This window comes from Danio rerio, chromosome 24 (genome assembly GCF_049306965.1).
Source record: "Danio rerio strain Tuebingen ecotype United States chromosome 24, GRCz12tu, whole genome shotgun sequence".
Lineage (NCBI taxonomy): Eukaryota > Metazoa > Chordata > Actinopteri > Cypriniformes > Danionidae > Danio > Danio rerio.
In genome coordinates, this window is record NC_133199.1 from 12,006,025 (window position 1) to 12,018,245 (window position 12,221).

Consider the following 12,221-nt stretch of genomic DNA (forward strand, 5'->3'; position numbering starts at 1 on the left):
ATGCACTATGCACTTACACACTCAACAGCATAGTGTATGAATGTAGCGTCATCCCAAAAACGTTTTCATTTTAACTAAGCGGAAAACCATTTTCTATATGACATTTGATGGTTGCCAAATTAGCAAATGACCAAACTACCAAATAATTCCTTCCGTAAGTAAAACCTCATTCACCATTGGGAGACGATAAAATTTCTCGTAAGATAATTTTGCTTTTACAATTCAAAATAAAAAATAAATCAAAATCAGTGCCCTAAAGGTCTGCCACTTCCGCTACAAGGGCAAACAAGCTGCTGTTGACTGTGTGAAGCGTCCAACATTTCACACTTCTTTTTAACAGTTTAATGAGTGCATCATCTGGGTACTTAAAGTGCACTTATTTATTATTTTATTTTATTTTTTTTAGTGTGAATGCACTACTTACACTATTTATACTACAAAATGGCATAGTGCATAAGAATAAATAAGAATAGTGCATAAGTATGCAATTTGGGACACCTTTAGTGTCATTAATGCTGAAATCATTTTGAAGAAGGTAACATCTTCATACAAGTTTTCATATTGGTGTACATTAGCAATATAGAGTTTCCTCACTTGAAGTTGAGGTGGGGGATTGTTGTACTACATGTGACAGCTTGCAGAACAACTGTGTGTGAGAAAAGTTTGTTACGCATTTTCTGTCAAGGCCTGAGCTTTCATATGCTGCTAATCTAGTGTATCTGCCTCTGACACACTCATTAGCATGACTCTTGACAGTGTGTTCACCAAGCCTTTGATCTTTGAAACAACCAGATATTGTTGCAGCCAGAGAGGTGCAGATCACCCCGCATGGAAACAACATCTAATACATTTGTGTACTGCAATATTGCAAGACCAGACATAGATGTCTCTATTTGTTATACATTTGCTTAACAAATCATATTATGCTGATTATAAATAACATACAGTAAATCCTACATTAAAATTAAATTGAAAAAATGAAGAAATCTGAATAAAAATATGATAAAATAATTAATGCATATAATAGTAAAAACAACAAATGAATAAACAGATAGAACAGCAATGTACACACACACACACACACACACACACACACACACACACACACACACACACACACACACACACACACACACACACACATATATATATATATATATATATATATATATATATATATATATATATATATATATATATATATATATATATATATATATATATATATATATTATTAGACACCCCCCCCCAAAAAAAAAAGTAATAATAATAATTAGAGGATATACCGCAATAAAACTGGAACCTTCATTTAAACACAAACATATAAACTGCAATATAATAAAACAATATGATATGATATTTTAGTGTCATCTTTCAGGTCCTAGTAGAATTTATGGTGGCATTATTAGTCATAAATATGGTAACAGATATAAAAAAAGTGTGAATTTACTTACATGTGTAGTGATGGTACTGGCGAGGGTTCGTAAATGTATCGGCCTTGTGTGTGTCTATCATCAATTGGTACTGGATGATGAAAAGCAGGAAAGAACTGTGGTGCAGCTGTTAAAAAAAAGGTACCAATAGCATCATCAAATAGGTTCATCTGTCACCAGCAGTTCAACTGTAATTTTTATAAAGCTGTTCAGAAACAAACATACAAATAAACAAAAATAATACTAATTATACTAATATTAATACTACTAATACTACTATAACTAGTACTATCCAAAGACCAAATATTATGGAATTGAAACAACAGGAGGGTAAATAATAAGGGTGACTTTTAAATTTTTACAACCTGACAGAAAGACATATATTATGGTGATTTAAAAATCAGCATAAGTCTTTTAAATCACATCAACATTTAAGACACTTAAATTCAGCATTATTTTGTATGAAATGCTAAACATCTGCTCTGATGCACTGATTAAAAAAATGCTGAATAGTATGAGCGTAACGCAGTGGTCACCTCACAGCAAGAAGGTCGCTGGTTCGAGCCTCGGCTGGGTCAGCTGGCGTTTCAGTGAGTTTGCACGTTCTCCCTGCGTTCGCGTGGGTTTATTCTAGGTGCTCCGGTTTCCCCCACAGTCCAAAGACATGCAGTACAGGTGAATTGGGTAGTAAGAGACTTTGATGTCACCTGTTCATACATATTTATTGTAATGATTCCCCGGTTTTGTGTCCTTTTACATTAAAGGTGCAATATACTGCGTTGGTTGGTTGCTTTGTTCATTCATTCATTCATTCATTCATTTTCTTTTCAGCTTAGTCCCTTTATTCATCAGGGGTCGCCACAGCGGAATGAACCGCCAACATATCCAGCATATGTTTTATGCAGCGGACGCCCTTCCAGCGGCAACCCAGCACTGGGAAACACCCATAAACTCTTGCATTTACACCCACACATAGACTAGGGCCAATTTAACTTACCCAATTCATCTGTACCACATGTCTTTGGACTATGGCAGAAACTGGAGCACCCAGAGGGAACCCATGCGAATACAGGGAGAATGTGCAAACTCCACACAGAAATGCCAACTGGTCCAGCCGGGGCTCGAACCAGCGACCTTCTTGCTGTGAGGCGACATCGCTACCTATATCTACATAATATGTGCCTTAGTTAAGTAAATGAATCTCCAGAAATTGTTTTATATGCTTGTTTATTACTCTATAAAATACCCCTAAAATAAGAAGCTCCTAATTGACCATATTTAGAATGGTCCTAAATATTAATGAGCTCTGCTCTAACATGCAGCTTAAGGTTAATTTATACTTCTCTGTTGAGCAATCATCATGACCCATGGCACCTGCCTTGCCTGTAGTCATGCATTTATATTTCTGCATACTGTTTGTGAATAGTATGCTGTTATCTTAATTTTCCTTTTCTTCATGCACAGAAAATATGTGAATGTCTGTTTGTTGAGCTGAACAGTTCAGGTTCTGCAGTCAGAGCTAAAACTGGACAACATTGTGTCCACCTTAAAAAAGAAATTATACCACCTAACTGATTCACCTACAGTCTCAACTAGGTTGAAAAAGTTACTCATTAGATTTGAACTTTTAAAAAGCATACTACGAATTTAAGTCGACCATTCCCAGCACCCCTTCTTTTGAACTACTGTTTTTTTTGTGGCCATGCATTTTGCAGAGGGGATTTTTGCTGTCATTATTTCATGCCACATCCATTAAGACATGATTATAAAAGGTTTTTAATGAAAGAGCTGATTAAAGGAAAACCTTGACGAGACTCATTAGTTTCCGATGAAACACAAACACTCAATGAACAGAAAGAGTGTGAATATTATTACAATTACAGGTTATTATTTTAGGAAGATGATACAGCCTGAAGCATGAACTAAAAGCACTCCCATAACTGTTTTATGAAGATTTACTTTTTTTTCTTTTAATCCACCATCCTCACTCTTGAAGTTTCATTACACATACTCTTTGGGGGATTGGCATAATGTTTTGATAACACCCTAAACAGGAGTTTATTGTATTGTGATCTACAGATTAGACGGAAAGAACAGAACCTGCTTATTTTCTTTTCTTTCCTTTCTTAAAAACTCAGAATCAAAAAGTAAAGATTCCTTAGACACACAAACACACACACACACACACACACACACACACACACACACACACACACACACACACACACACACACACACACACACACACACTTAAGACTCACTTACATGTAAATAGAAGACTAGCTATGATAATTATTCTTTAAAAAAAATTGTCATAACAAATGCCTTAGATTGACAGTGTTAGAAAAAGGAAATATACAAGCTGTGCAAATGTTCTGAGATTAAACAAAAAATTTAGTTTGAGAACTACAGTTGCCTTAACCAGACCAAAGCACGCTTGTCCCCCCTCACCGTCTCCCGTCTCCCCCGACGGCCCGCACTCACATTACAATCAAGCCTGGGCACGCTTACGTCATCAATGATGCGCTGGTGGTCAGAAGTGCTCTCGCTCAGCACAGTGGGGATTTCTTCAGTTATATTGTTTGGGATTGCAGTGACACGCAGTCAGATATTTCGCCGAACAGATGAACCACTTTTGACGCTCAAAAACAATCATAAAGCCCTTGTGCTAAAGAAACTAGGTTTGCTGAAGGTGCGCAGCTGTCACACAGTGAGGGGTTTGCATCTTTAATAAACTACGGCAGTTTGCGTTCACTGAACAGTAAGAATGATTAATAAATCCATAGAAAACAGTCCCTTAAAAGTCACATATCGCTTTCAGTTTCGGGCTTTGGCGAGTTTTGCACTCACAAGTGAATTGTGCCTGAGCCCGATTTAGTGCACTCACACTTCTCAAACGATCAAGGAAACGGGCCTGGGCACGGTTCGAATAGCATAGTGTGAGTAGGCCCTAAGGGTGTACTCATACTAGGCGTGGTTGCCTCCCTTCTCCCCCTCAGCCAGCGTTCACTGTATTTTTACTTACCAAGCATGCTCACATCATTGATTATGTGACTGTTTAGTAGGGAAAAGAAGTGCTTTCGCTCTGTATAATGGAGATTGCTTTAGTTATATTGTTTGTATTATTTTAAGTCATTTGGGATGCAATGATACACAGTCAAATATTTTGCCTCAGAACGCCTTCCTTTTTAGACCAGAACGCCTCTGGGCCCACAAACGAGCGCTAATGCATTTGCTATTTAAACAGCATAGCGCAACGTCTCAAAGCGACTCTTGCGCCAAGCTTAAACTACCAAAAGACTACTGCGTCACGCCTTGCGCCACACTGCGCCGGGTGTATGATAGGGCCCTAAAAGTTCTAAATCATCTATTATGTTTTATTGCTCCAATACATACATTATTTACAATAAAATAATACAGGTCATATATCTCACATTGTTCAGCAGCATTAATATACTCTAGAATACTGCAGAATGCTTTATAATAACATATAAATGATAGTATATGTAATATGTATTTAATATGTAAAAATAACATAATAATAGTATTGAATTTTTAGAGTAATTTTATTCAACAAACAATTTGTACTTTTTAATGTGCGTTTTTAAAAGATTAATACAATAGTTACTTCTGGTAATTAGTTATTTTTATAATGATACAATTTAGTTTCAGTTACTACTTGTAAGAATTAACTAGTAGCTATAGCCAATTGCTTTAAGTAATGCTCCCAAAACTGGTAGTAGAAGTAGAAGTAGTAGATGTAGCAGTATTGAGCAGTACAATTTTAGTACTACTGAATTACAGAGTTAAAAAATGGTAAGAGCTTTATATAAAAAAAGGAAAGATGCTGATTTTCTGAATCAGTAATGTGGAGGAAATTATCCCTCTATGCTGTTCTATTTTATGAGTGTGCGCCTTGCACATTGCCAGTTTTTATTATGCCACTTCACACGCTTATGATCTCACTGCTCAAACATGCTCGCCTCCACAAAGCTGATGACTGAATGACCAACATGTGTTAAACCCTGTGAGTTTGAATGAGTTGTGTGTCAATGGAAAAGCAAGTGCACATTTCACTGTATATTTGTAAGAACCTGAAAAACTATATATCACGGGCAAAAAAACATACATGCATTCTTGTGAATGGTTGTAAGCAGTTGATAAGCTCATGATAAGAAGCATACCTTGAGGACACTGAATATTGTGAGCAGCATACATGTAAAGCATACAAGCGTACAAAGCGTGCAAAGGCTGTAGGATCCAGCTGTGTCTGCATGTAAATACACATGAGTGCTGTTGAGCGATGCTCTGTGGGGGTTACTGTTGCCTTTTGTCCTTTGTTTAATTATAGTTCCAGATTGGTATGATGGTAATGGGCTAATTATAGTTGTATAAATTATCAGACCGAGAAAAATTTAGCTGGAATAAAGGTGGCGGGGTCCAGCCATGGGAAGCCAGCAGAGATACACAGAGACTGAGGAAAGAATAGGAAAATCAGACAAAAAACCCTTTCTTTTAAAATGGGTGTTGTTAGTAACAGAGAAAGAAAGATATTTTATTTGATAACAACAATCGTCTGTTGTGAGCTTGATATGTTTATGTATTGCAGTACCTCAATCTTTATTAACAATATTATTTTATAACAATGTGAAAATATTGTACTCTGTAAAAGACTTAATAAAAGATTAAATACATGGTAAACTTGTGTCTTTGACAAATATAGTCAATCACAAAACCTTACCCACTCTGTTGATTGCTGACATCAAATGGATTGTTAAGTAATATATTGTCAGATTAAAAATAATCTCCAGTACCTTTTTTGAACAAGAGAAAGAAATAAAAAAAAAAATATGACAATGGTGATGACAATATGCCCAGGGCTTGACATTAACTTTTTTCATCACCAGCCCCTGTGGCTAGGAGTTCTTTAATATTACTAGAGACTCAGCATTTGCACTAGCCACAATTTTGTTGTGTTTGGGAAGTATATTTTATATGCATAAATTTGACTTTGGCATCTTAAAATTACTTGATTTAAATTATGTATTATGTCAACATGCCTTGCTTGCATTGCAATTTGTTTTATTTCACTTGACTTTTCAGGCTCAACACCAATTTACAAATTTTCTCTCTAGCCACACCAAACTAATTATTTCCTTGCCACAAATTTGAAATAATGTGTCAAAACAAGCAACATATAGCTGTATACATACTCTTTTTATTCATCTAAAATGTTCCTAAAAAACAATTGACATATAAAAAAGTTATTTTCATGTATCCACACTATATACGGCAATCTGTCATTGCTAAAGGTGCCAGATCGCCGGTTAACAATACATAAATGGGAAGTTAATCTTCAATGTAAGTGTAAAGGATGAGAAATAAACTGCATTAACAAAAAGAAAACATGTAAAAAACATTCCGTGACCAGTAATGAAAGGATGATCGTGTGCACGCGGTTAATAGTAGACATATTAACAATTTGTTAAAAAAATTGTTAAAGCAAAAGCAGCAAACGCTACTGCTTACAAAAATCTCAAGCTCTTGATGACTGTACACTGTAGGTGTATGTGCACCTGACTACTCTTTCCAGTCTATTTAAAAAAAAAAAAAAAAAAAAAAACTGATTGCACTAGTTGCGTTTTCAGGCACGGTTGCTTCATGCAAGTAAAGGAGACATGGGAGCTTTTGAGCACTTGCGTGCATCACATCAGCTGTTTTGCGTGACAAAACCCTTGTCAGTGAGTGAGGTTCTCCTGTCTCACCATGCGCTTGATCATCCACCCATTCTATATTCACCTTCTATCTTTTTCTCGCCAAAAAGTTATCAGTCATGCTTCTTCTCGACTCTAATATCACATTTGCATGCATATTGACAAATGGTCATAAATTAAAATTGTAATCTTTAGTGACGAGCAAGCACTGGCAATTTAATAATTATTTTCAACCAGCCAAAGTGCCTAGTGGGAGTGTCTGTCTAACCTGCCACAACCTGCATTTGGTGGGTTGGTGGGGTAAATGTCAAGTCCTGGTTACACCGCATAGGCATTTATGAGTCAGAACCTCAGGGCAAATTAAGGCCTGCATCGAAGTGGCTTAATTTGTTTCACTTTTTATCACTCACTACTTTTTACTATTTAAAAATGCTAAACACTTAACTTAAATAAACTGTCAATATAATTTACATTTGTAATTTTTTTTTGTACCTAAATATGTTTTTAAAATGTAACTGCCTTTGTTTACATGCTGCACATTTCATCCCTCAGTGCAAAAAACATCCTTCTCAACACCAAGAGAGTTGTAGCCAAAAAACAAGCAGAAGTTGTAATCCATTTACCCCTCCCCCTAAAATTTACATTCCCAAATAATCATCAGCACTACCAGGGCACAGGAGAGAAAGAAAAGACAAATTAGTCAGGGAATGAACATAGACTCCCCTCTCGCTGTCTCTCGCTCTGCCTCGCCTCCTCTTTATCAAACAGGTGGTGCCCAGGGGTGGCTGGTCAGGGCTCTCAGACAAAAGCATATGTGTGTAAACTTTAAAGCTGATTAACCCAGTCCCACTGCCTTAATGAGAACACTGAGTAGTGAGCACCTCAGAGACCTCCACACTGAACCTTTTCTGCGCCTCAGACCCAGCCAGTCATCCCACTTCACACACATCAAAGAGCCTCCAACACCGAGCAGCATGGGGTATGTGTGTGTGTGAGTGTGCGAGTGTGGTGGGGGGTGGATGGGTTTGGGGGGTGTTGGGGGGTTGGGTTGTGGCCTGTATAGAGGGATCCCTTATCTCCTTCTGAAAGGATGCTTCTCTGCAGAGTGTGATTGTCTTGAGCTGCCACCTGTCCCAGCAATCTTTGAAGACAATGTTAAGCCTATGATGGGCCTGACCTCCTTCAGTTCGCATTCTTTTATTCTCTTCTGTTTATTTTTTGCCAAGTTAACAGGTATCACCCTACTTTCTTCCACTAATCATTTCCCTGCATGAAAGCAATCTGACTTATACCATGCATGGAAACTAAGCAGTAACATAGTAGTCATTTAGAAAGTATCAGGGCTGTGATGTCATCATATAACATACAGCAGGGGTATTCAATTAGTTTGTCATAGGGGGCGGTTCATGAAAATCATCCCAATGGGCCGAAGAGATATGAGTGATGACACAACTGCATATAAGAGATCATGAGCTGTATTTTTGCTCCTTAAGACACCCATGTTGGCTTTAATATATTGTATTTAGAAACAACATAAAAATCACTGCATTGTACAATAGACTTTTTTTTTATTTTTATTTTTTTATTTTTTTACAAACATTCAAATGTTTTTCAGAGCACAACAAAAGCAGTGCATTGCTGAATTAGGCTTCTTCTACATTCAGACATATTCATATGTTATCTTTTGAACTGTATAACAATTATAGATGCAACAATGATAGATTTTGGTTGTATGATTATATCTGAAAAATAATCATGATTTCATGGTTATCACATCTAATGTAAATTCAAGCTTTGAATTAGGTAAGTTATTTAGAATAACTGTTGTTGCCATCTGCATTCATACATACAGTACATAATCATTTTATCAATAATTTGTTTAACATATCTTTTGTTTACATTGCACTGAAAGGCAAGCACAACTCTCACCGTGAGATGTTTTCTATTGCATGCGCTGGGAAAGCCGCAAGCGCGTCACTCCAATTGTGCGCGCATATTGTCATATATTCTTACATTACAAATAACAAACTTGCAAGCAGAAAAGACGTGATATGTGAACGGCCACTGCTGTATTTAATCCATGTGCATGCGTATTAGCCTCAGTGTACTTGGTGAACTCTAAAGTAGCGCACAGTTGGCAACTTGGCATAACTTTGTTAAACTGCAGCAGTTTTGTTTCGTTCCATACGGCTTAAAGAATCCTTTCCCATTAATTAACTGTGACATATTAAAGTGCAGTTAATAGTGAAATCGGCTTTTTGTTGCATCCCTATTAACAATATCAGTGCACTGTACAAAAGTCCTTTTCTACAAACACATCCAAATATTTTTCTGCTGCCCGTGCCACTCGCTTATGGTGACTCACGCTCTGTGCAGCCTTCAACTGCAACTCGTGCTATATTGAACAGACACACTTTACTTCATAATAGCGGCCGTTTTTCGACTGAACTAAATTTATTTTTGGATGTCTTGGTCACACTGTTTAGAGGGCTGGAACAAATTGCCTTGGGGGCCGGGTTTGGCCCGCGGGCCGCCAATTGAATAGCCCTGACATACAGCATAACACTTACATATGTGTGATTATAACTATTAAGGGAATGATGATTTGTAACACCAGATGATATTTGAATTTATATTCCATCATAGGGCTATTCTTAATGCATGTACAGTATAACGCAGGGGTCACCAACCCTGTTCCTGGAGAGCTACCTTCCTGCACATTTCAGTTGCAACCCTGACCAAACACACCTGTTTGTAATTATCAAGTGCTGCTTTAGGTACTATTAATTGGTTCAGGTGTGTTTGATCAGGGTTGGGACTGAATTCTGCAGGAAGGTAGGTTTCCAGGAACAGGGTTGGTGACCTCTGGTATAATGCCTAAAATCAATAATTTACACGTGTAAGCATTATCTCATAATTATTGATAACAGTCAGAAATAACACGTCACTATTTATGATTGTAACTGTTAAAAATATTGTAATTTATGTTACACAAGGAATAAATGTATGCACTTTTTATATGTTATATTGGATTATATAGTAAAAATTAAATACATTCCTTTCTTTATTGTTAACTTAGGGTCAGTAAAGTATTTTGTATGTTCCCATATACATTCATGCAAGGTTAGAAACCCCAAATTTGATTTAAAATAATAATAATAATAATAATAATAATAATAAAAATGCAACATGCATACATTATAAACAATTTATGCATGCTAGAACAAAACCTGCAAAAAAACTTGTGTGGTAATTTAATGACTAGTATGAAAACAAAAAAAGAAAGGAATGTATTTACATTTTTATAAAGTCTTCAGCTAATGGCACAAAATAAAAATACTGTAATTTTGATTTATAGATGTATTATATTTTTAATTGTTTGAATGAAAACAAAGAATTGATCATTCTTGATAAGAGAATTTGAAATCGGATTTGACAAAATTCCATAAATAAATCCAACCCAGAAAGCATATATTTAAAGCTTAGTGAAATTTGATAGGTACGTAGCACTATTCACCCAAGGATTCAGTGTCAATCTCAACCCTTTGTTACCATCTCAGATAGCTCTCAACAAGTGCTTTGTTTGCACAACAGTGGCTGGATGTTCCCCATTAGGGTCACTGAAGTAAAAAATATCTATTGATATGGTGCGCACCAATGCAGAGCTGACCAGACGGGATGCTGGCTGTGACAGAGATTTGGATGTGTCTCTTTGGTGGGATATCATCAGTCCCTCCTTGTGCGGGTTTGTCGAGATTCTGGTGCGTGGCATCAATGAGGCTTTGGTAGAGGATTATAGGCTTCATGAAACTTGGCAGATCTTTATCCAAGCAAGAACACAGAGGACTGAAACTGTTGCCTCATACCGCTGATCAAGCTAAAAGTGGAATCCAGACTGCTTTTGATTGGGTACAATATTTCACACCAATAAGTTGTGGACCAACACTAAGTAGGTTTGAGAGTCAACACTCTTTGCTTTAATGACACTTCCCAGCTAACAAATTTAGGTTGTAAGAACGTTCTCATAACGTTATCTGTAACGTTCCAAGAATGTTGAAATGTCCAGTTTGCTTAATGTTGCTAGAACGTTTTTTTATGGTTAGAATAACGTTGCTACAACGTTTTCAAAACCTATATTCCCACCAAAATATGACGTTCTAAGAACGTTTAATTGGAATGTTCCAAGAACGTTGAAATGTCCAGTTTGCTTGATGTTGCTAGAACGTTTTTTGATGGTTAGAATAACGTTGTTACAACGTTCTTAAAACCTAAATTTTCACCAAAATATAACGTTCCAAGAACGTTTCCTTGGAATGTTCCAAGAATGTTGAAATGTCCAGTTTGCTTAATGTTGCTAGAATGTTTTTTTATGGTTAGGATAACGTTGCTACAACGTTTTCAAAACCTATATTTCCACCAAAATATAACGTTCTAAGAACGTTTACTTAAAACGTTTCTAGAATGTTGAAATGTCCAGTTTGCTTGATGTTGCTAGAACGTTTTTTGATAGTTAGGATAACGTTGTTATAACGTTCTTAAAACCTAAATTTTCACCAAAATATAACGTTCCAAGAACGTGTACTTGGAATGTTCTAAGAACGTTGAAATGTCCAGTTTGCTTAATGTTGCTAGAACGTTTTTTGATGGTTAGGATAACGTTGTTACAACGTTCTTAAAACCTAAATTTTCACCAAAATATAACGTTCCAAGAACGTTTCCTTGGAATGTTCCAAGAATGTTGAAATGTCCAGTTTGCTTAATGTTGCTAGAACGTTTTTTTATGGTTAGGATAACGTTGCTACAACGTTTTCAAAACCTATATTTCCACCATAATATAACGTTCTAAGAACGTTTACTTAAAACGTTTCTAGAACGTTGAAATGTCCAGTTTGCTTGATGTTGCTAGAACGTTTTTTGATCGTTAGGATAACGTTGTTACAACGTTCTTAAAACCTAAATTTTCACCAAAATATAACGTTCCAAGAACGTGTACTTGGAATGTTCTAAGAACGTTGAAATGTCCAGTTTGCTTAATGTTGCTAGAACGTTTTTTTATGGTTGGGATAACGTTGTT

The 12,221-nt window shown here is 36.3% G+C and overlaps 1 protein-coding gene across 2 annotated transcripts in view; it reads right to left on the bottom strand.

Annotated features, from left to right (window-relative positions):
• Window positions 1–12,221, bottom strand: part of gli3 (GLI family zinc finger 3) — a 295,055-nt gene that overhangs the window by 118,820 nt on the left and 164,014 nt on the right. For both annotated transcript variants that reach the window (XM_073940176.1, NM_205728.1), the window contains 1 exon segment: window positions 1,455–1,560. In XM_073940176.1, coding sequence (XP_073796277.1) covers window positions 1,455–1,560 — 106 coding nt within the window.